General features: G+C 46.0%; 1 protein-coding gene across 1 annotated transcript in view; it reads right to left on the bottom strand.

The window, feature by feature from the left end:
- Positions 1-25599, bottom strand: part of PRR5L (proline rich 5 like) — a 79919-nt gene that overhangs the window by 18020 nt on the left and 36300 nt on the right. Inside the window, exons 4-6 of the mRNA XM_055547773.1 lie at positions 21303-21351; positions 6801-6858; positions 2189-2280 (exon numbers count right to left, since the gene is read on the bottom strand). Coding sequence (XP_055403748.1) covers positions 2189-2280; positions 6801-6858; positions 21303-21351 — 199 coding nt within the window. The remainder of the gene's footprint in view (positions 1-2188; positions 2281-6800; positions 6859-21302; positions 21352-25599) is intronic.

Raw genomic sequence — 25599 nt, 5'->3', positions numbered from 1 at the left:
GTTTCCACACCCTTGAATACAGCGGGCACTCAAACACCTTTATCCAGTGAGGAAGCAGGTCTCACACAGACACTTACGCAGCAAGTTAGTGTCTAGACTAACAGATACCCCGAGGGTGTTATTACCAGTAGTAAGAGCCCAGGGGTTCTCCAAGTGGGGTATCTGTATCAGCAGCAGCACTTGGGAAATTGTGGGTGGGCAAGGTGGATGGGGCAACAGCATAAGTTGCCACATCTTACAGTTTTTCTTAAAAAAAAATTTTTTTTTTACTTAATTACTTAGCTGCTCTGGGTCTTAGTTACAGCATGCACAATCTTCACTCTTCATCGCTGCATGCGGGGATCTTCAGTTGTGACATGTGAACACTTAGTTGCGGCATGAGGGATCTAGTTTCCTGACCAGGGACTGAACGCTGGCTCCCCTGCACTGGGAGCATGGAGTCTTAGCCTCTGGACTACCAAGGAAGTCCCAGATCTTACAATTTTTTAAGAGAAGCAGGACAGTGTCATCCTCAGATCCACACAACTGGGCTCCTGCCTGAATCTGGGGCTAAGGGAGCCCTTCTTGACCCTCCAATACCAGGGCCAAGCCCACTCAGCTTCCTCACTCCCCATTCTAACTCCATCTAGGAGGGAATTCCCTGGCAGTCCAATGATTAAGTCTCTGAGCTTCCACTGCAGGGGGTGAGGGTTTGATCCCTGGTCCCCTGGTCAAGGAACTAAGATCCTGCATGCCTCGAAGCATGGTGAAAAAGAAAAAACCCATCTGGGTATCTATATCTTGGAATTCCCTGCCGACACAGTCTTAAGAAGGACCTAGGTCTACACCCCTTCTCCAGTAGGGCTGCCAAATAAACCAGAGGCTGTCCAGTTACATTTGAATAACTTTCTAGTATAAGTATGTCCCAAATATTGCATTGTTTATTGTTTACCTGAAATTTAACTAGGCATCCTGCAGGTCAATTTGTGGTATCTGGCAACCCTGCCTCCCAGGCGTGTCGTCCTAAGACCCACTGCTGGCCGAGGAGTGAGTATCGCAGCGAAGGGACAAGTCTGTGGACACAGAGGGTGAGCCATCCACAGAAAAGCTATAAATCCTCTCATGGGGGCGCAGCGGGGAGCAGGGATGGGATGAAAAGAGCAGTGGGCTGCAGGCCACACGCTTCTACCGGAATTGTCAGGGGCAAATTGGAATTGGAAAAAGGGACTCTGAAGGCGTATCTCCCGATTTTAAAATATTTGACGTGTATTTAAAAGAATCCAGAATTCCTTTAAAACGGCATTCAGAGCAAACAAAGCCCGTGGGCCCTTACCCCTGGTACAAGGTAATTCCTACCAATGGCTTCACACCAAATCTAACCTGATTGCATGCGAAGCCGTAACCCCAACGGGAAGAGCTATTGTGAGCACACAGCAACGGAAGCCTATGACAGACACGTACACTTTGGAGAAGAACATCTATTGGTCAGTCTGCCTGAGGGCGTGTCCATTCTCACCAGGCACTGACCAATCCTGTTCTTGGCCCCTGCAGGAGGGTAGAGGGAACCCAGCACGCGGTAGAAATGAGCTGAGCTCGCAGAATAAGAAGCGTAAGAGATGCTGTTCATCTCGTACTGTAAATTCCTCATTCTGCAGGAGATGAAACGGATCCATGCTCAGAGAAGGGAAATGAGTTTGCCCACACTCAACTACAGATTCCCGGTCCGAAGTTCTTTCTGCTACATCATGGGCCTTATTGTCTTCAGGAAATCGCTTATGGAGAGCAAGGAACACTACTCCTTTCCCGGAACTTGGGAGTCACAGGAAACTTACCAGACAACTGTGCTTCAAAGAAAGTGGGGAGGGGAAAAAAGGAAAGAAAAGGGAAAAAAGTCTCCTTCCCCCATCTTCCCTTATTTCTGAAAAGTAAGAAGAAACAAACCACTCTAACAAGATACAGACATACTCAAAACCAAGAGGGAAAGGAGAGCCTACAAATTGCTAGGTATGCAGGCACTGTTTGCTGCTTGAGGTTAGATGCTAAATATAGAACAGAGTGCCTTCCAAAGATGTCCGAGGTCCTGATCCAACTCGGGCAGTGCCCAGGCTCCTGGTTTTCCCCCATTCGCTGGCAGGCCCCAGGGGGCACCGGTCAGGGAGTAAGACAGACTGTCCAGGCCGGCAGGAGATCGTTCCCCAGTGAGACTGACCTGAACTGGATAGAATATGGCCTGCAGGGTGGGGAGAGTCTCAGTGAAGAAGTGGTCCCAGACTTCAGCCAGAACCTCAATGCGATTTTCACCTACACGAGGGCGAGAAGATGGGAGGGGAGAAAGAAAGAAAAGAATGTGGTCATTACTCACAGGAGTGGCTGGGAGGCAGTTCCTAGTCCAATGGAGCACAGGCGGGGTGTTGTGGGGGAAAGCTCAGTAGCTATATTGGATCTCTGAGTGTTACTACAGTAAACATGGAATTAGATGGGAAGATACATGCAAATACGCCTTCTCTCCCTTAGTTCACAAAAGGAAGCTGAATTTTGAAAAGCACACAATAATTGCAATCATCATGAGAATGGTTACAACATGATCAGGCCCTGTGCTAGACTATTATCTATAAGCAATCTCATGAATGGATGCTATTACCCTGCTTTTACAGCTCAGACATGCCAGGTATCTGGGGCTCAAAGGAACACAGATAGAAGACCAAGCTGGGCTTCCAGAACCCATGTTCTTGCCAGTATAATCCAGCAAGATCAAGTGCACAGTTATATATTATCTTTTTTTTTTTTTTTTTTTTTTGGCAATCACTAAGACACTGGTTTTTCAGTCTAGATTTGAGCTATCACTTGAGAAAGATGGAAAGAGGACTTAGAAACTATCACCTGCACCCACTGTAACTGGAAAGGCATTACTCTCTGAACGGTCATCTGCAAAACACAGCCACCTCCTGACGCCATGTCTATCCACACCCCCGGGATCAGGAAGCCCAGCCCTGGCCAAGCGCTACCCCCAGGCTAGATGGACACAGGTCACCCAACACCACCGGAAGGCTGTTTGAGGAACTTTTGCACCTGCAGGAAAGGCGGGCACTGGCAGAGGGGAGTCTGCACGGTGGCTGCTGTTTAATGACCTAGATAGCAGAGCTGACTGGGCACTGTCTCTGCCCAGCTGAGGCAGGGAAACTGGGTCAGCCGAGATTAAACACTGAGAGATGCGTCTGGCAATACATTGCCAGATCCATTGAACAGATCTTGAAAGATTCACTTAGTGATGTCCATCTATTAGTTTAACGGACAACAAAAGCAGTGGCTGGGAGAGAGAACAGAATGAAGCCATGACTTTTAACTGGCAGGACCAAAGATGTGCTGATTTTAAAAGGTCAGAGTGAAATACACCAGGGAAAATGCAAATCCATAACACCCTCTACTCTCCTTTGTAATTAGCCAAGAGCTAATTACACTCTGTTGGAATCACTCATTCACTTCTCTGTCTCCTCCACTAGAAGGGGAGTAATGGCACCGGCCCTGTCTTCCTGCTCACCTTTCTATTTCTAGTGCTTAGCATGGTGCCAGACACATTGGTAATTCACTGTTTGGAAATCTTTGATTGAATGAGTGGCAAGTATTGAGTATATACGTTTTTGTAAATGCCAAGGCTGGTGAGTGGAAGGAGGTTACCTTAACCCAAATACGGGACAGGACAGAGCAGGCAGGACTTAATAGTCAGCTCCAACATTTTCCTTTCCTCTTAGATAAAGAAAACCACACCATGGCAACCTGGCTGGGGAGAGTCTGTTTTCTTCTTCTGTATCTTCATCCTCTTCTGAATTCCCCTTCTAAGTGAATTTTATTTCAGCCCCTTACACTCACCATCCTCCCTCCACGCCACAGGGCTTTTGCACATGCTAGTTCCTTTGTCGAGACTATTCTCTGCCTTCTCTCTTTGCCTAACCTACATCAGTTTATCTTCGTAAACAGATGAAGTGTTCATCTTCTTCATAGTTTCAACTCCAGCATCACTTCCACAGGAAAGTCTCCCCCATTGGTCAAACCCCCCTGTTATGGATTGTATTCTTCGTACTTGTCTCAGTTACAGTTTTATATTTGGTGGTGATTTGATTAATACATGTCTCCACTACAGGCTGTGAGCACCTTCAGGATTTGTAATTCTATGAAGTTTTGCTCACCACTGTGTTCTCAGCACCTAGCAAAGCACCTGGCATAATAAATAATCAATAAATGTCTGAATGAATCAATCAGTCACCATCCTCTTTTCAAAGGCAGGTTTGCTAGTTCACTGCAGGGAGGAGTCAGGAAATCAAGAGGACAGTTTGCAACATTGGGTCATGCTGGTGCCTAAAGCCAACATGAACCCCAACACTTGGAGAGAGTGTCTCAAAGGAGAAAAGGCTATGCCATCTCCTTTACTGATGGCCCTTATCCTGAGCCTTCCATCACAGAGACAAGCAGAGGCCCTGCCGACTAGAAAGATAGGACAGAAAGCCTGCTGCTCAGTGCTCCTCCTTCTTTCTCCCCTTCACCTCCAAGACGGAGTACTCATTGGCACATGTAGTCATCATTCAACCCGGCAATGGGAAGGTGCCTCTCCTGGGAACCTGGGTCTAATTGTCAGCTGCAAACTTCAGAGAGGAATGGAGGTTTTGGAAAGTGTTCAGAGAAGAACATCAGAGAGACAAGCTAAACAGAGTAGCCTGGGGAGGAAAGAGTTAATGGGAGGAAGTGACTCTACCTCCAAGAACAGCCCCCAAGTCAAGGGCTTAGTCCCCTACAAAGATGAAAGGGGTCTGGATGGAAGCTTCTAGATGATTATCTTATTAAAAACTGTCCTCTAATTGCCACAGAAGTTTAGATCACCAGAGGTGTACAGAATAAGTCTAAGAAATATTCTCCCTACGAAAGAGAACCACATAGCTAAGGGCTGCCTCTGTCCCTTCTGCAGCCATCAGTCAGGGTGGACGTGTATAAGTCAGGTCGATAAAGTACAGGTTATTCAATGATAAGACAGATTCCAAACTTGATTTTATAGCAAAACACTTTCATCCAATAAAATCTTTCTTGGAGTTATAACATACAAAATTAACATGTAGAGATGTTCTGGTTGAAGATGTAAGAGCGCCTTCACTGTGCAGAAAGGACCCTGCCGCCCAACCGCAGGACAAGAAGGGACCCAGCAAGAACATCCCAGCCACTGCCCTCCAGTCACGCTTTGGAGCAGAAACACAGAAACTTGGATGCTCTTGTTTCTCCTATCAAGCTCTGCGCCTGAGTTTTGACTCTGAATGTAGTTATGTTGAGTGTCACCTGGGTGAAAGACCGTCAGCTTTCCCTTTTAAGGTCCCTTGAATCTCTAGTTTTGCTCAGGATCTCATTCATAACTCTGGTTATCCACATTTCCAGGAGCATATAACTCTCAAATAACTCTCCAAATGACCTACAAACAACGTGGTCGAAGACGTGGAAGCCACCCACCTTTCACGCCTAGGTACTAGCCCCACTCCAAAATGCAAAAAGGCCATGAAGCTCTCAACGTAATTGCATTTGAGGGAAACAAGGCTGCAGGTTCAGTCAACTCTTGAGTAGACAGAGGTTAATTTTGAACCTCTGGTTTTTCAAAGTTTTGGTGAGCACTCACTGGGTGCCAGGCCCTGGGACTTTCCAGGGTCAGTTTCTCATTTTTCTTCCTACTTTGGCTTTCCAGGAGACACGGACACAAGTGTCTTTCCCAGAGAAGGGGAAGAGAAAAAGGGATGGTCCACTGCCTGATACATCTGAATCTAGAAGTAAACTTGATCAACAGTAGAGGTCTCTGGGCTGGAGTAGAAAAAAAAGAAGGAACCAGTGTGCATACCTACTATGTGCCAGGGACAGCACTGTGCTGGTTCTACTCCTATATCCCCTACAATCCCTACCTCCATTTTATCATTTAAAACATTATTTGAAAAACCAAGACTCAAAGCGATGAGAAACTTGCCAAAAGTCACCCAAGAAGTAGGTGGCAAGCTACAACCAGGATCCACGTTGACGGGAGCTGACAGTAACCATAAGTGGCGCCATGGGGTCTATTGGCCAACTCTTGTCTTCATTCCAGCTCCCAGCTCCATTCAATGCCTTTCTATCAGTTAGACTCTAGAATCTTTTAAGGCTGGGGAAATTTTCTTTGCTTATTAAATCTTACCCCACTGAGTGGGTGCCTGCTAAGTCTCCCTCAAATGAGTGGACCATCTGACAGATACGACCTCAAGAAACAGTGAAAGTCTGCTCAGTCATGTCTGACTCTTTGTGACCCCATGGACTGTAGCCCGCCAGGCTCCTCTGTCCATGGAATTCTGTAGGCCAGAATACTGGAGTGGGTAGCCATTCCCTTCTCCAGGGGATGGTCCCAACCCAGGGATCGAACCCAGATCTCCCACATTGCAGGCAGATTCTTTACCATCTGATCCACCAGGGAAGCCCCGAGAAACAGTACGAAGGTCAATAGGAAATAGCCTGGATCAGACCAGAGGGAACAGGATCTACAGTATAATGTATTCCTTCAAAGGAGACTCCTGGCATACATCTTTTGAAAACCAGCCCTTATGGTGGTCTCCCAAGAGGCCACCCTGATTCCCCCTCATTTCTCAAACAGTCTGACTTGCACCGCCAGGAGTGACTCAAACTGAAACACTGCCGCCTAGCTGGAGAAGAGGCGTCTGGGGTGACTCACGCGCTTGGAGCCTGCCTCTCTTGGACAGACTCATTTCGGCTGTCCAAGCATCAAAGGCTGAGTCAGAGTTCCCACCAGACGGGGGCTGCCTTGTACTTGCCTTCACACAGCTTGATCTTCTCCTCCACGAACAGCAGTCCTTTTGCTAGAAGCTGGTTCTGCAGAAAGAGAACAGAGGACACAAGACTTCACTGCGTGACTAACCCTTGTCCACTCTAGGCGGGTGAAGGCATGGAGTTCTAGGTACTTGGACACTGTCATGCCTCCAGGCTGAAGAAGCCTTCGATCCTCTAGGAAGGCTGAGGCTTCGGGAGGAGTCAGCGAGACAGTCCGTCACGAAGGAGACGAAAGCCAAACCCAACCGGCATTCCCATCCCTCCAACCAGGGAAGATGTGACCACAAGCTTGGCTGGACTGTCTGGAAGGACTAGGGTGGACACCCAATGTCCTTTGAGCCCTTCATATAAACTCAGAAAGTGGAGCATGGAGGCAATGGGAAATTATGCAGAAACGATAGACTTTTTATAAAAACTGACGGTTTCTCAAGCTGGCATGAAAGAGACGGCCTGAAAAGTTTTAAGCAGCAGTGAGTGTGTGTCCCTCAGTGAGTGAGTGCATGAGAAAGTTGTGGGAAAACAGAGTAAGAAGTCCCTTTGCAATTGCAACCAACAACTGTTAGGTGTTTTGCAGATATCACAGGATATTTATTCTTTGTCTCATCTAATTCTGACCCTCCCAATAATCTGATCAAGTTGGTGCTATTACCCCCTGACTTTACTGATGGTCAGGGTAGACTTGCCCACAGGAGACAGACTCAATCGTCCTGGCTCCACCAGCCATGTTCTTTCTACTCTGCCTTGCTGCCTTCCAGCAGGTCTTCCCACCCAGATCCCCTTCTTCCCTCAAAAGGCTACAGCTGGTCCCACACAATGCAGGCAGCTTTTCCAAAGGTCACAGAATCTCAGAGATGCCTCACCACTTACCTCACATCTTTAGATGATCAAAGGCCTATGCTTATGGTGTGGGGGATCCACAGTGGTATGCTGCTGCTGCTGCTAAGTCGCTTCAGTTATGTCTGACTCTGTGCGACCCCATAGACGGCAGCCCACCAGGCTCCCCCGTCCCTGGGATTCTCCAGGCAAGAACACTGGAGTGGGTTGCCATTTCCTTCTCCAATGCATGAAAGTGAAAAGTGAAAGTGAAGTCGCTGAGTCGTATCCGACTCCTAGCGACCCCATGGACTGCAGCCTATCAGGCTCCTCTGTCCATGGGATTTTCCAGGCAAGAGTACTGGAGTGGGGTGCCATTGCCTTCTCCGCCACAGTGGTATATACCCTATCAAAAACCTATGCATTTCTTAGTGTTCTCCTTTAGAAAACCCTAAAACCCTGTTACCATGATGGTGAGAGGAAAGATCAGACAGGTGTTCAAGTCCAGCTCAGCCACTTTCTAGCTGTGTGATCTTGGGCTGCCTTTCCTGAGTCCTGAGCCCCTCATCTGTAAAATAGCATCACACCAGCAATATCATAAAGTTCTTATAATATTATAAAAATACACACAGGGACTTCCCTGGTGGTCCAATGGTTAAGACTCCAAGCTGCCAATGCTGTGGGCGTGGGTTCGATCCCTGGTTGGGGAACTAAGATTCCACATGATGGTGGCACAGCCAAAAGATTAAATACACACGCACACGTGCACACGCGCACACACATACACACACACAGTAATCAATGGTAATGGGCAGTGACAACAACAGTTGTTCTCTTTTTTTTTTAATTTTTAAATTTTATTTTATTTTTACACTTTACATAATTGTATTAGTTTTGCCAAATATCAAAATGAATCCGCCACAGGTATACACGTGTTCCCCATCCTGAACCCTCCTCCCTCCTCCCTCCCCACACCATCCCTCTGGGTCGTCCCAGTGCACCAGCCCCAAGCTTCCAGTATCGTGCATCGAACCTGGACTGGCAATATAGTTGCTCTCTTAACCCAACTATCTTCACGAAAGGACAGGTGGGTAAAGAGATTCAATAATGAATGGACCTACATCAAACATATTAAAGTAGTTTATCAAAAGCACTATCACATTCCTGTGACTAATACATATATATGGGATTTTAGAGACCCAATTAAAATTTCCAAGCTATAACCTAATTTGAAAAGTAATTAGCCATCATTTAGTTTCAAGATGGAGTCCCAACTCAAAGTTACAGTGACATCCTATGGGAGTCCAGCAACTCTGTTAAAGGGAAAAAGATCAATTCCTTTCCTAGGAATGATGGAACAGACAAGTAATGACGGTGAAAGTCTGTGTCCTCTGCCTTCCACCAAGCACACGAATCCCAGAAGCAAGAAAAACACCACAGCACCACTGAGATGATCACAATCAGGACTTTGTGCCACCTTAGCTGGGCAGGAATGGATGGCACAGGTGTTTCCAGATGTAACCAACCCCCACCAAATGGCTCTGAGCAAAAATCCCAATTCAGGCCTGAAGTCTGAGCCCTGGTCCCTTTCACTGGCCCAGAGGATGTCTTAGGAGGTCCCCAGGTGCTCTTTGCGAGGAGTCCTGATGCCTTGCTCTCCATCACTGCCTCCATTGCCAACACGGGTACCCCAGCCTTCTTCCAAAATAGCCACAAATCCCCTTTAATTTCAAGTTTCTGAGATTTACCTCCAAATGCCCGAGAGACTCCTCCCTGTGATGCAGGTTTCATAGTTATGTTCCTGCACTGTAATTACTTACATTTTAAAGGTGGGGGGTGTCTAAGGCACCGAGAGAAATAAAAGCCTAGTCCAGGTTATATCATGAATCAGTATATCCCATGTGTCAGGATTTTAGGTTCTTAGGGGTGAGGACCATGTAATTTAGGTTACCTGGCTTGGAGAACAATGCTTAAAACATGGTAGAAGCTAATAAATATTCACTGAGTACATATAGCCTGTTTGGATGTTACAGACCATTTTTTGCTTTTAAGAAATTAAGGTAAGAAAGAATGTTTTTAAGAAGAGAGAAAGTGACGTAAGTCCCTAAAATTCTAGTATGCAATAGGCTGTATGCTCAGTCGTGTCCTACTCATTGTGACTGTAGCCCACTAGGCTTCTCTGTCCATATAATTTTCCAAGCATAAATACTGGAATGAGTTGCCATTTCCTACTCCAGGGAATCCTCCCAACCTAGGGATTGAACCCAAGTCTCCTGGGCTCCTGCGTTGGCAGGTGGATTCTTTACCACTGAGCCATCTGGGAAGCCAAAATTCTAATACCCTTAGGCATTTGTACATTTTGCTCTTATTTTACAAATGGCATTTTCTTCCTTTGATGAAAACTACTTTGCATCTTACTAGACAAACTTTAAAAAATGGCATAGGCTCTCCTTCCTGCTCTTTTCCAGGTCCTCCCCCTACAAGGAGACATTTGGGGGAAATTTTTTTTAAACTAAGGAAGTCATTTGTGTATTATGGAAGAAATGGAAAAGAAAACATTCTTGTTAAATTTCTCATGATACATAGCATAGAAATTCTGTAGCTTAGATTAAAATAAGAGTTAACAAAAACCTGAGGTGAAAAGGGGCCTTCAGAATCATCTAGTCATTTTCACCTCTCCTCAGCCCTGTGGCCCAAATCAAATGGTCACACACAGTTTCAATAATTTTTTAGGTTGGACCCATTTTCCAGAAAGCTAAAGCACCTTTCAAAAGCATCTTAAAGAAAGCATTTTTACTCCTAGGCTTTGTAGATTTTGCTCTTATTTTACAGTTGAATACACTGCAGCTAGAAGTACAATCTCCATCTTTTATTTGGCACGTGCTAAGTGAATTCGGGATCTTTTGGGCTAGCCTGGCCCTCAGCCCCACCTCTCTGGAGAGTCGTCCGCCACCTACTCAGTGGCACTCAGCCCCCTCTTGCATGCTTGAGCCCTTTGAATCCAGCCTGCATCTCCGGCTACGCTGATTGGTCGGATGCCCACCTTCTGACCCACCTGAGTCTCAAACTGAGCCAATCACTTGCTCTCCTGGGAACTGTAATCAACCAGGCCCCCTTTGATCCAAAGGGCCCTGTAATCCTAAGGTCCCAGTGCTTTGAAAGGACTTGTGCTCTGCAGTTGCCTTCCTCACTTTGTAATATTTTTATTTTTTAAATCTGTTTTTTTAAAAGAGAAGGCTGACGGGGCAATGGAGCTCACCCCAGGGGCTTGACTTCAGCTCACTTGTGGTCTTGTCTCCTACAGCTGCCCCAGGAGGGGTTTTTAGGTCCCTGCTCCCCACCCCTGCTGCTCCCTGCCCTGCCAATCTCCCCCGCCCTGCCCCACCCCTGCTGCCATCCTACTCCTAAGGCGATGATAGGGTCGCGTCGGTGGGGGCCCAGGCCTGGTGCCTTGCAGCATCTTGCAGAAAGCCAGGCGGCAGACCTCCCTGCCCTGGGCTGGCAGAGCTCTGGCTCGAGTGCTGGTGACTCAGTGGGGACCTCTTGACCACCCCTGATCTATGTACCAAGACTGTGAAGGTTATAACTCTTGGGGGTCCCCTGTCCATGGTGGGTGGCAGCTGCAGGTCCATGGGAAGGGAAGTGCCTTCCACGCCCCGGTAGCAACATTTGCATTCTGCACCTGCTAATGACGAAGGCCACCCTGTCTGCTGATCACTACACCCAAGGACACACCAACTGGACATCTGTGCAGATTAAAACGGCTGAGACTTAAAGAAAAAAGAGAAAAACAGCCTGGATTCAGAGAGCTATCCTGTCTTTCTAAGCGTCTGTTCCCCCTGGCCTCACCTGCCAGTATTCCCAGCCCCAGATAAACACCTGACTCTAGAAGGTGCTGAGAAAATGTACGGGAGCAGAGCTGGAGAGGATCCTGACTTTCCTCTTGTTGCACTCCCTGCCCAGTGGCACCAACCCCATCACCTCCCAACCCAAAGGCTTTGAGCCAAAGAACCAGTTATATTCAATAGCAGCCGCCTAGGAAATGGGCCAGTTGTTACTTAATGCAGCCCCCATAAATGAACTTGGACGGGGAATATATAGCCCTCTAATGAAGTGGCAGAGGATCCAGAAGGGAAAAAAAAAAAACAAAAAACAGCTGACCTGTATTTATGAAGATGTTGAAAATGGGCTGCCAGCGGAAAAACAAGGCTCCAGGGAAAAAAAACGCAACAAAACAAAACACAAGGGTGTCTGTGGAAAAGTATCAAAACTATGCAGTCTTCAGTGGGTTGAAAAGATTGAGCTCATCCTGGGTAATCCTGGAGAGTGGGCAGAAGGAGCTGGGGAGGACAGAGGAGAGAGTGGGCCTGTGACGACGGCAGGGCTGCTCCCTGGCCCGGCCAGAAGGGCTCCGGAAAATGAAGAACCAACGAGCTAGGAGTTGGGGTGAATGATGCTACTCCCACACAGGGTAGGAGCTCTGTAAATGCTTAAGGCTGCTAACCATCCACTGCTTCTGGTGCTTTAGCAGTGAAGATGACAGTAAGAACAGAAAGGATGACAGGAGGGATAACACTGGTTTTTACTCTTTGTCAGGCACTGTTTTGTACCCTTAGAATGCGTAATCTCACTTTACCATTGCCACAAACTGAGGCCCTTTATACAGAAGAAGAAACTGAGGATCGGAGAAGTGAAAGTAAAAGTCACTCTGTCGTGTCTAACTCTTTGCGACCCCATGGACTAAACAGTCCATGGCATTCTCCAGGCCAGAATATTGGAGTGGATAGCCTTTCCGTTCTCCAGGGGATCTTCCCAACCCAGGGATTGAACCCAGATCTCCCGCACTGCAAGTGGATTCTTTACCAGCTAAGCCACAAGAGAAGCCCAAGAATACTGGAGTGAATAGCCTATCCCTTCTCCAGCAGATCTTTCTGACCCTAGAATCAAAATACGGTCTCCTGCATTGCACGCGAATTCTTTACCAACTGAGCTATCAGGGAAGCCCTGAGGTTCAGAGAAGCAACTAGCAAATGTGAGACCAGAATTTGCATTCAGGTTGGTTGGAATCCAAAGCCCAAATCTTTCCCCCAGCATATGACTCTGTTTTACTTCAGCAATGATGATAAAAAAAGAAAATACTAAGGTGAACAGCTATCATTCCTTGATGGCTCAGTTTGTATTATACAAAGCACTTGATATATGTCATCTCCTATAGTAACTGGCAACAATCTTTTGAAGTAGGTACTGTGATTACTGCTGCTGCTAAGTCGCTTCACTTGTGTCTGACTCTGTGCGACCCCATAGACGGCAGCCCACCAGGCTCCCCCGTCCCTGGGATTCTCCAGGCAAGAACATTGGAGTGGTTGCCATTTCCTTCTCCAATGCATGAAAGTGAAAAGCGAAAGTGAAGTCACTCAGTCGTGTCCGACTCTTAGAGACCCCATGGACTGCAGCCCACCAGGCTCCTCCGTCCATGGGATTTTCCAGGCAAGAGTACTGGAGCGGGGTGCCATTGCCTTCATGATTACAGCTATATTATCACTGAGAAAACTGAGTTTCAGAGAGGCTAGGTAACATGCCTACAGTCACACAGCCAGAAAATGTTCTGGCAAGGACTGGGATTCAGACCTTCCCGGCAGAAAGGCTGGTGTTTTTAGGCATCACACTCTTCTGCCCAGTCAGTTGGAGAGATTTTTAATGCCCTTGCCCACAAAGGAAAATAGATGCGATCCATCTGGTTCAGATACGGTGGGGAGGTTGGCTTGGCGATTTCAGGCTATGTAACTAGGTGCCACCAAAACTTTCGTTCGTCTGGGTCATTGCTGCTGCCCAATCCTGCTACAGCTTCTCAACTTCTGCCTCTCCAAAAGGGCTTTCCTGGGGCTTCCCTCTCCGCTGTGCTAAGTCTCTTCAGTCGTGTCCAACTCTGCGACTCCATGGACTATAGCCAGGTTCCTCTGTCCATGGGATTCTCCAAGCAAGAATACTAGAGTGGGTTGCCGTGCCCTCCTCCAAGGGATCTTCCCAACCCCATTCTATATCCAGCAAGGCACACACCTGGCTCCCAGATGGATCCTATTTCCAGATAAGACATTCTTTCCTACCCCAGAAGGATTTGGCAGGATGTCACTCTGCCTACCAAGAACTTGTATTAACCAATTGTTTCCATTAACGCATTTGTTTCCAGCAACAGCAACGTCTACAGAGGTTGTTGTCGTTGGCATCAAGCCGATGATGGATTCATGGGTCACCTCCATTTTTTTCCCCTTTTGTGACTTTGAAAGTACAGCCATCATCTCTAAGGATGTCTACATTTCCTGTGAACCTGGATGTCTTCCTAGATAAGCAATAAAAAGTCTTATAAACAAAACTCACCCCCAGGCCCAGAGAGTTCTTAATAAACCAATGTGTAGGAGTGATGAGACCAGAGCGAAAGCCCCAGATGGGAGACTGAAGACAATTTAAAACTTGGTACAAATGCTAATTCTTCATTTAGCATCATTTTGCTGGTAAAAATTCACTGAAAGGGTGAATTAGGGCTTTTTTCAAGTTATTTTTTGAGGAAGCAGGAAAACAGTCCCATGTCTGTTTTGCTAGATACCGAAAAATATAAAATTTAAGAGCATTGAAATTTTTCTTCTCTGGGGTTTTTCAGGGGATGTCTCCAGGGCATTCTTAACACTTAAATTATATAATCCAAAAGATTTTTTCCCGTGGCCAGATGGCCTGGGTTTGATCTATACTCTACCTTTTACTGGGCCTCCCAGGTGGCGCTAGTGGTAGAGAACCAGCCTGCCAATGCAAGAGATATAATAGACACAGGGTATGATCCCTGAGTCGGAAAGATCCCCTGGAGGAGGGCATGGCAACCCACTCCAGTATTCTTGCTGGAAAATTCATGGACAGAGGAGCCTGGCGGGCTACAGTCCATAGGGTCACAAAAAGTCAGACACAACTGAAGCGGCTTAGCATGCACGCTGTCTTTTACAAGCTGAATGATAGTGGATAACCTCTCTTTCCCCAGGTTCAGCTGCAATACGTGCTAAACAATAACAATGAAAATGTTCTCATCCTCTGTCAGGAGGACCACATGACTTAGTGCAGGAACGGCTCTCAGATCAGGTCTCAAGACTTGAGCGCACACGAGAATCACCGAGGACTTGCTAAAACACAGACTGCTGGGCCGGACCCCACAGTTTCTGATTCAGTTCGTCTGAGGAGGGGCCGGAGGATTTGTTTATCTGACACTTTCTCAGGTAATGCTGAAAACGCAGGTCTGAGGACCACACTTTGAGAACCAATAGCTTAGAACAATGCCTGACACATAAATGTTGGAAAATATTGGCTTTTGTTACTATGATGGTTATTTTTGTGTTCCTTTAAGTTGTAGAACAGCCTCCGAGAAAGGCCCCCTGCTGCTTTCCAAGTCTAATAATACTCTTTAGCCTTCCCACCTCAGTCTTAACTTCTCAGGCCACTGAAGTGCTAGATGTTTTCATGTGTCCAGCATCTAGTTCTGTCTTCCATCCCTTCTCACACTGGTTCCCTAAACCCGTCTCCTGCCATTCCCAGCCTAGTCACCCAATTTCATCCATAATGGGTTTCCAAAAACACATACGCATGTGGAACAAGACACTGAGGTGTTATAAGGGGGAGTTCTGTTTCTATAGAGCATTAGATGATAAAATCCCTAATTACACCTCATTTTTGGAGCTCATCTTCAGGTGCTATATTTGCAGCATTTGGTATGTACATGTTCCTTCTTTAACAGTTGAATGTGTAATAACCTCGTCTGATGAAGCTAAAGAATTGCTGTTTCAGCATGTCCACAGATTTCCATCTTTCTCTCACTTATATTAAGATTTATGGTTATCCATTTCAAGACTCATTTTTCCATTTATCTCCATGAAATAGGAGGAAAGTCCAATAAAAATGTTCAAATAATTGCACAAAATTCAAGTAGTTGCCAAGGAAATTAAGTACAGCTAAGCAGCTGGCTGGTGGGCAACCCCACAGAAGGCAGCCTGAAAGAGCCAGGGGTCATCCTGGAAGCCCCCAGACTATGCCAACTTTTTCTCTCCCTTCTCAGCAGCCAAGGGAAGCGTTAGGCCACCCCAGTTTTCATAGACTCTGGACGTAAGTTAAGGCCTCTCTTCCGAGAGCTGGCCAAATTCAAAATGCAACCTCTAATGACCTTCTCACCGAAAGACATCATCCTCTCCCCATCTCTCCCATCTTCATCCTGGAGTTCAGCTCCTCTTGTTTAAAGCCCCTCTGGATTCTGGCTCCAGTTTCACCTTCAAAGCAGTATATGGGAACTGTCCGTCACTACCACGTGCTTGCATGCTAAGTTGCTTCAGTCATATCTGCCTTTTTGTGACCCTATGGACTGTAGTCCACCAGGCTTCTCTGTCCATGGATTCTCCAGGCAAAAATACTGGAGTGGGTAGTCATTTCTTCCTCCAGGGGATCTTCCCGACCCAGGGGTTGAACCCGAGTCGCTTATGTCTCTGGCAATGGCAGGCTAGTTCTTTACCACTAGCGCCACCTGAGAAGCCCTCCTAATTTATCCTTTTTCCCATTTCAGGAATCACTCTAGCCTTTCCAAGTGGATTAAAGAAATGGATTAAACTTTTGTACCCTATTCCATTTGGGTGTGGAAATTGCAAAAATTATTTCCCCCACTCTTTATTGTTTCTCCACCCTAATTTTTCTGGATTCTTACAAGCCCTATCTTTGTACCTAAACAATGTATTTATTCTGGGCCTGTTTTTAAGCCTTTACCTTCCACTCAGGGCTTCAGTTAACATAATGTTCTGTATTACCTGTATGGATGTATCTACAGCTCTGCACTTCAATTTCATACTCCATGGTGACCAGGACGCTTCTTTGGGTCTCTCCTTCAGCTTCCTGCCACGTGCCACATGCCCTTGATGAATCCTCTCTGATAATGGTGAGTTAATGGGAAACTGGCCTCCTGGGACTCACAGATATGCGAAGATAGAAACATTCTATCACACACTACTAGGCCATCTGTGACCCACTGACAAGTGTGGTTGCCAGATTTCCCCTTTTGCTAGGTAGTGTCTTGTTCAAGGGCTTCCCAGGTAGCTCAGTGGAAAAGAATCTGCCTGCCAATGCAGAAGATGCAAGAGACGTGGGTTCAGTCCCTGGGTTGGGAAGATCCCCTGGAGATGGAAATGGCAACCCACTCCACTATTCTTGCTGGGAAAAATCCCATGGACAGAGGAGCCTGGTGGGCTACAATCCTAGGGTCACAAAAGAGTCAGACACGACTGAGTGACTAAACAAAAAGAACAAATCTCGTTGAAAGTCACTGACTACACACTGAGTTTCTGTATCAAGCAAAACTCTGGTTGCACCAAAAGTAATTTAACTTTCTGGGCTTGAGGAAAAGCTTCCAACAGACACAACACAGCCAGCAGATGCAGAAACACAGAGTGCTATCTGCACTCTTCCCATCCCCACATCCCAAACCACCAAGGTACCTAATCAGTTAAGAGAAAAATGCAGAGCATTTCCTATCATCCATTTCCAGAGTTAAAAGAAACCAATTACACCCCCAGGGCTGTCTCTAGGATAGAGTTCCTGTCGGAAACCCCAATTTTCCTTCTGGGCGCAATTCAAAACAGACCAAAGGATAAAGAAAATCAATACTGCAAATGTCAAAGATTTTTTCTGGCTGGTGTCTTCTGGAAATCTATCTGTGCTTTTGCCAATCAAACGGGCTGTCTTCTCTGTGTGCAGGCATAAGATAAGCACCATTTTCCCACCTGCTTTCCCCCTTCCCTCACCTGGGGTCATTTTCATTATTCTTCCCTGAAGACCATCTTTTTTTTAAGCTGCAAAATGAGAATGTTCACTTTCAAAAGTGGAGCCCCAGTGATAGATTTTACCAACAGTGATCTCTGGGTTGGGGGTTCTGGGTACCAGGAAGCAGATCTCACTGCTGAGTACAGATGTCTGGGAGGGTGGTCATCTGATCCTCCACACAGAGGAGCCCACTCGTCACCTTACCCAACAGCCATGTCCATGGCATGTGGGTTGCAACAGTCCACCCCCAGATTTCATTCCTCACTTGTCCCCAGACCTTGCCCCCTCCTTTTTTCTGGAGGAATGCTCTTTCTGGAGCCCATCCTGACTGTCCCTCTTAAAACTACAGCTGATAACTGAGTATGAAGGCTGAGGTTGCCTCTATCCGCCTTCCCTCCTGGATTTCCCTCTTCATCTGAAGAACTATTCTCGGCGTGGCTTTGAAACCAGACCATTACCAAGGGTGCCTGGCAAATGACTTTCCAAACCTGAGTCTCTCTTGAACCACCGTCACCTCTTGGCCACAACCAAGGCCGCTTACAGTTATTCCTGTATACTATTTTTCTTCAATCTATCCATTTTTTTCATTCTTTATTTTTAAAGATTTTTTTTTAATGTGGGCCACTTTTAAAGTCTTTATTGAATTTGTTACAATATTGCTTCTGTTTTATGCTTTGGTTTTTTGGCCCCAAGGCATGTAAGATCTTAGCTCCCTGATCAGGAGCCCATACCCCCTGCATTAGAAAGCGAAGTCTTAACCCCTGGACCACCAGGGAACTGAGGGAAGTTCCCCTCAATCCACTTTTTCAAAATATAAATATGTTTAAAAAAGAAACCATAGTAACCCCATTTACCATAAACAGAATGTAACTCAAGGATCTACTCAATGCAAACTAAACGATGTTACGTAACTCTAATTAAGGGCTTCTGGCTGAAGACACTAAGTCTGAAACCTGCTGTCTCTTCATTAAACAGCAAAGATCATCAAGTCTTGCAGAAGTGTAACAGACACAAGGGCGCAAACCAAGACTTTTCCTGGCAGGATCAGAAGTGCCAAAGGAAAATAAGGAAACACCATGAAGGCAAAGGTTGCTCAATACCATGGCATACACCTCCTCAAATCTCTCATGTATCCACGGTGGACAACCCCTTCCTCTAGCCCAAGAAAGTTTACCGGGCATCTACTATGTGCTGGGTAATTTCTAGGGACTAGAGAATCAAATGCATTTTAAAAAATGGCTCTGAGCTCGCATGAGACCTAAAACCTACATTTTAACAAACAGTGTCTAGGATAGTCTTTGTTCCAATCTAGCACCTTGAACTAAGGAAAAACCCAGATTTGAAATCATGAAAAACTCCCAGAAGGGACTCAATAGTCACCAAGCAGTCTCTCTGATTAAGCTCTAGATAAAACATGACATGTGGTTACCAGCTGTTAAGTGTCTGGCACACTTTGTAAGCAGTACTAACTGCCCTCGAAACCTCAGGGCTTCCCAGTTAAACAAATCCCCACCCAAAAGCCCTCCCCAACCCATCCGAGGGGGAGCCCCCAAAGCCAAGCAATGACTGACACGTCAAACCTGGTTGAAACCACACAGGGAACCTTGTCTATTTTAAATGTCAATGAGGAAGGCAGCTGGGCCAGCAGGTTTCTCCAGGAGGGGATGAAAAACCACTTCTGTAGTAGGATTTAAAACTCAGTCACTAGAGACAGCGAGAGAAGGAGTGTGGACAAGACTGACCTCTGAGTCAAAGGCAACTGAAATGATTCACATTTGTGACTAATTATCTCTTCTTTAATCTTTGTTTGTCTCTCTCCCTGGACAGGGGTTGTCTTTCAAGCTGCTGAGACTTTGACCTGACTGAATTCCGGGCTTCTGTTGGGTCTTGCTTTGTCCAGATTTAGAATGGCCAAGTGGCCATTTTCTGGTGTGTGTGTGTGTGTGTGTGTGTGTGTGTGGGTGTGTGTAACAACTGACATTTTTCATTCTTTCAAAGTGCACATAAAAGTTTAAGCTTCCTGATCTATGCAAAGAAAATGAAAGGATGCTTGTGTTGTTTTTAAAACCTACAAACTCTTTATACTGTCTTAAAAGTATGCTCACCTGAGACACAGAATAACATCACCAACCTGAAACCAATTTGTTACGGATTTTTATGTCACTTTCCCATTAAAATGGGCGGATTACACTTTAGAATAAAGAATATGTATACAGCTGATCCTTGAACAACATGGGGGGCTTTGGGGGCCAACCCTCCACGTACTTGAAAATCTGCATATAATTTATAGTCAGTCTTCTGCTTCACAGGATCTTTGATATTCACAGATGCAACCAACCATGGATCCTACAGTAAATATAGTAGTATTTACTATTAAAAAATAAACCAAACCTGTGTACAAGTGGACCTTTGTGATTCAAACCCATGTTGTTCAAGGGTCAACAGTATATAGATATTTAATGAACACATTATTCTGTTTTACTCTGTACTAAACACTGTTCGAACACTTAACAAATAATAATTACCTTAGTCCTCACAACAGCCCTATAAGGTTACATTCTATGACCCCTGTTTTTACAGAACAAGATACTAAAATAAGAGAGGTAAAGTGACTTCCCAAGGTCACACAGCTAGAAAGTGGCCGTGCTGGGCGCTGAACCCAGGCAGTCTGGCTCTAAGCATTCTGTTCTGCTGCCCCCGGCCCCGGCCCCTTCACAGTATGTGCTGCGTGCTTTTCATGAATTATTTCATGTGGACAGAGCAGCGACCTATAAGGTAGATCATTTTTTTTTTAATTCCATTTTACAGATGGGGAAACTGAGGCATAGAGAGGTGAAGCAGCTTGCCCCAGACACTCAGCTCTGACTTCGTGGAAGTCACCCACTCAGTTACATGACACCTCCCCACGCCCTCCCACCACGTGCCTTTGGCTGGAGTCAGGAAGCCAGCTCGTGCCAGTGGGTTAGAAACCGTCTGTGACTGAACTTGGAGTCTTGAGTTGACTAGCTGCATGACAACAGTGTCTAGGCAGGAGGGATGTTAGCTTGTCTGATTCAATTCTACCTTTAACAGAACAGACTGAGAGGCTTAATGACAAGAAGGAACTTGACTAAAGGGACATATCATTACACTCAATTAGGTACCATCCACTGGGTGGGAGGGAATGGCAGTAGAGAAGCAGTTCTCCAAGTGTGGTTCAGGGTCCCCTGGGGGATCACCCAGACCTCTTCCACATGGTCAAAACGATTTTCTTAACAACACTAAGCTGTTATTTGCCTTGCATCCTCCGTGAGTGTACTGTGGAATTTTCCAGAGACTATGTGCAATATTTTCCAGATGTGCATTATCACAATAGACTGATGACGAAGCCGATTAGAGGATCCAGTCTGCAGGCAAATTTGCAGGCATATAACACAATGCCACACTTCTACATTTAGTTTGAAAAAGTTATTGTTCATAAACATGTCATTAATGCTAACATGCAGGAGGTTTATTATTTGAATGAATTAAGGCATACAGTAAAGTTTCTCATGTCTAATTTCTATCATGGTGAAGATACAGTTAATCCAAATAAATGATTGTTTTTAAGAACATCAAGGGGTTCCTGAGACCAAAACGCCTGCAAACTGCTGCCTGAGACTGTAATCTCCAAAAGAGCAAGGAAACCTGTCCTGTATGTCTCCACAGCCACTGCACTGCAGTGCCCAGCACATAGGAGGAACTCGGGATACATAATTTTGGATGTTGAAGGCATGTCCTGTGTACCATTATCAGTCATCCCTTAGGGTCCATGTACCCACGTGCAATATACAACCCATGCTCAGATGCACAGAACTTACCTGGAAATAGTCTGTGATGAATGATCCAAGTTCACTCTTCAGCAGCCGCCTGGAGAGAGAGAGACACCGTCAAGCAGTCCTTGATGCCACAGCTCCTGGAGTCCAGTCCACGGATGCACAGTGAATTGGCGTGCTTGCCAGCGACACAGGCGCTGAGACCAGGCCTGGGAAGGGGGTGTGCTTTCCTAGGCCCTAGGAATGCCCTACCCCCACCAAGGTTAGTAGAGAATTGGCAGGGGGGATGGGAATCCTAGAGGGACTTCTGCTCCTTCATTCACTTTATGGGTAAAGCATTTCCAGAGGGCAGCCACAGGGGATCCTATTTCTAATAGAGGTGGAGGCAGGCCAGGGCACCTTGCTTCACGTGCAGCAAAAGATAAGGAAGAGGAATACCACAACTGTGTAATTAATTCCCCCATCTCTGCAGACTTCCTGGTTTAAAATGCATTTTGCATGCATTCTTCATCCAAGTATTAGAAAGTATGTGTGTGGGGGGAGCAATTTTTATCCCTCATGTATAGATAAAGAAATTGAGGCACAGAGAGGTCTCCCAAATAAGTCAGTGGCATAGTTAACGTTCAAACTTCTTCTGCAAATTCAGCGTTTTTGCATAACTCTACCCTGTCTTGCCTCGAAAATTCATGGAAGAACATATTCAGGTACCATGGTTTCGGTGGTCTCATTGCCCATCCCCGAGCGGCTGAAAAGTCCTTCAGGGGAGAACGGGTCTATTTTATTTATCCAGCACCAACATTCATTCAGCTGCCCTTTATGTGCCAGACATTGTTCTAGCACCAGGCATACAGAAGAGAACAAGAACAGGCGAGGTTTCTGTTCTCAAGGAGCTTACATCTTTGCAGGGAGGGTTATGAAGAGCCAGCGAGTTAATCAATACACTCCCAAGATAAGTTCAAAGAGCCTTAAGAGCTACACACACACAAAAAAAAAGAAAATGAAAAATGGGGGTATTGGCACCAGACCTCCTTCTCCCCGTGACAAATCACGCGACCATCGCTCCTAGTCTTTCTTTAATTTAACCCAAACAAGGTGAGGAAGCTGAAGCCAAGAATCCAGTGAGTTCCCTAAAGAAGAAAGCCTTCAGAACATCCAATTACTTTATTTACGCATCCCATCAGCCACAGTTACTAAGGAGCAAACATTCAAACTTCTGAACACACCGACTGGGTTTTAACTCCTCAAAACGATGCGTTCCCACGTGTCGGATAAACAGGAAGTTGTTACAGCAAGATGTCACAAGGTGCAGAAGACAGACACCACAAGATTGGGTCACAAGAAGAAGAAACACCCATGACCTAAACTTTTGTACCAGGAAGAACCCTCGAATGCTGAAAACCCACACTGAGCAAGGAAAATACCTTCTTTTTCCTAGGACCGAAGATGTGTCTGTGGTGGACACTGCATTTTGAGATCCAAGAGAACTGCATTTTCTGATCCAAGAAATCAGAAGGCCACCCCACCCACAGAACCTAAGGTTCACCGACACGTGTGGAGATTTGACCGAGCCAGGGAAGTCTTCCTCGGTCACCAGGCCAAGAGCAGGTGGGTCCCGGCTGGACTTCAAGGCTAGAGGCATCTCTCAGACCAGACACGGAAATCAAGTGGGCAGTCCCAGAGGGAGGCCCTGGGACAGGAAGAGGCAGGGAAGCTGCTCCTGGCTGCTGGCTCCCAACAAGGTCTTCACGGCCACTGGGAAGTCTCAAAACCACAGGTGAAGGAGCCAAGCTTCATCAAAAAGTGGGGGAAACAAGTCAACACAGTCAGTTACTACTAACAGAGCTGCTCAAGTGTATCTTTGGGGCCCACAATGTGGAGGGGTCAACACGGTTCTGAGACTAAACTGCATGCTATGGAATTGGTGTCTCAAGGAAGCCACACTGGGAGAATGCTGTACTCATGAAGATGCTTCAGGTAAAATCGAGAAAGAGACTTCAGCGGTAAGAGTAGGGCCTTCAAAGTCAAGAGCTAGGGAAACCTCCTGGAGCATGGCAGGGGAGTAATCACTGTTGACTGGGACTGGACGTGATTAAGCAGGTGATTATTGCCCAGGGATTTTCACAGTGGCACCCTGGGGGCACCGTGATGCTACCCAACTGAGGACTTCAAGGGGTCTCCTCCCCTGCCAGTGACAGGAACGGTACAGCACCCTAAGGTTTCAGCCAGGGCTCCATCAAGTCATGGCCAACCTCAGAGTTCTGCAGAGCGTTACAAGAAGACAAAGCTCGAGATCGAAACCAGCTCATAAAGGCGCAGAGACTAAAGAGTGAACTTGTTGCAACTGCCAAGACAAAGGCATAGCAAAAAGGACTCAGAAGCTAGCAGCAGCCATCCCAGGGCAGCAAGATGCTGATGGATATGAATAAAGAAGCAGAATATAAACAGGTGCTCCCACCACACTGATAAGGGTGGTCCTCAGTTCTTTACTGAAGCGTGACCAGACACAGGTGTGGAAATCTGCTTTACATACATTAAACGTAATGGACTATAACCAGATCTTGTAAGAGAACCGTGCAATTGTCCTTTTATCAAATCCCAAGTTCAAAACCCTCTCCACTAGGTATTTTTATTACAGAGTTACCAGAACAGAATGGACCTTACCTGATCACTTAAATCAACATTCTACTGGTGGGTAAATCAGCAAGCTACCTGTCCCTTACAAAATCCTGTCTTATTTCTGTCTGCACATGTTACTGCTTAGACAAGGTCAATGCATATATGTACAAGGTTTCTGCTGCAATGAAATATAAGAATTAACATAAATTGCACCAATAAAGTGCTCATAAAAATTTGGTTCACTCATACAATGAAGTTCTAAGTAACCATAGAAAAAAAAAGAGGAAATAAAGAAGTGCTCTTAGTAATGATATGAAGATGCCTACATTACATTAAGTTTTTTTTTTTAAGTAAGTTGCAGAACAGTATGTATAATATGGGAAGAGAAAAGAAATATATATATGGTTTTTTATGTACACAATATCAACAAATTCAAGTCAAATCTGCTCTAACTTGCTGTTCTGTCATAACTATACGATTTGGTGTCCAAGTGGCCCTTTGAACTAAAATACATGGTACCTTGGGGCTTCCCAGGTGGTACTAGTGGTAAAAGAGCCTGCCTGCCAGTGCAGGAGACGTAAGAGACACGGGTTTGATCACTGAGTTGGAAAGATCCCCTGGAGGAGGGGACAGTAACCCACTCCAGAATTCTTGCCTGGAGAATCCCATGAACAGAGGAGCCTGGCAGGTTACAGCCCATGGGGTCACACAGCCGGACATGAATGAAGCGACTAAGCGCGTGCGCGCACGTGCGCGCGCGCGCGCACACACACACACACACACGCAGTACCTTAATTTTTAAACAGGCAAAACAAACTTGCATTTTCAAAATTATCTGTAAATACATTATAAATGTCTTCTCCCCTCTATCTCCCCAAAAAGAAGGCTACAGAAAGTTGAAGCTGTTACTGGAAATTAAGTCGGGCTACAAAACACTCTGCTGGGGCTTCCCAGGTGGCTCAGTGGTAAAGAATCTGCCTGCAGTGCAGGAATCACAGGAGACACGGGTTCAATCCCTGGGTTGAGAAGATCCCCTGGAGGTGGGCATGGCAACCCACTCCAGTATTCTTGCCTAGAGAATCCCCATGGACACAGGAGGCTACAGAAGGCTGAAGGGGACGGAGGTGGGAGGGGGCGGTTCAGGACATATGTACACCCATGGCTGATTCATGTCGATGTATGGCACCACAGAATTGTAAACTAATTAGCCTCCAATTAAAATAAATATATTAATTAAAAAAAAAAGGTTGAAGCTGTTACTAGAAATTAAGTCGGGCAACAAAGCACTTTAGAAAACTTTATTCCTTGAAGTTGGGAAATGCAGTGCTATAGACACCAAATCACCTCATCAGACCCCAGTTTGTGGGCCTCATATAAAGTGTCGAGTAAGTATCCCCAGCTGCTTTTCTGTAAGTATTCCTTCTGTATGTATAAAGGAACTCTGGAAGAATAGCCAATAAATGACTATAATAAAACTGATCTTTGGCAGGGGAGTAGGAACTGGGTTTCTGGAGTGCAGGGAAGGGAGATTCCTTAGATATTTAAAATCTGGGAGTACATGGTCAACATGTCCTACTCAAAACCCCTAAAAACGATGGTTTCTAATTAACGATAACCACCACCAAGGTTACCAGCGGATGGCTCGAGGCCGAGAAGGAATTGTGGGAATGTGTTCCCCACATCAAGGGTACGGTATCAGGAAGCAGACTGACCTCGGGGAACAGAA

This window comes from Bubalus kerabau, chromosome 15 (assembly GCF_029407905.1).
Source record: "Bubalus kerabau isolate K-KA32 ecotype Philippines breed swamp buffalo chromosome 15, PCC_UOA_SB_1v2, whole genome shotgun sequence".
Lineage (NCBI taxonomy): Eukaryota > Metazoa > Chordata > Mammalia > Artiodactyla > Bovidae > Bubalus > Bubalus kerabau.
This window is presented reverse-complemented; position numbering and strand designations above follow the sequence as displayed.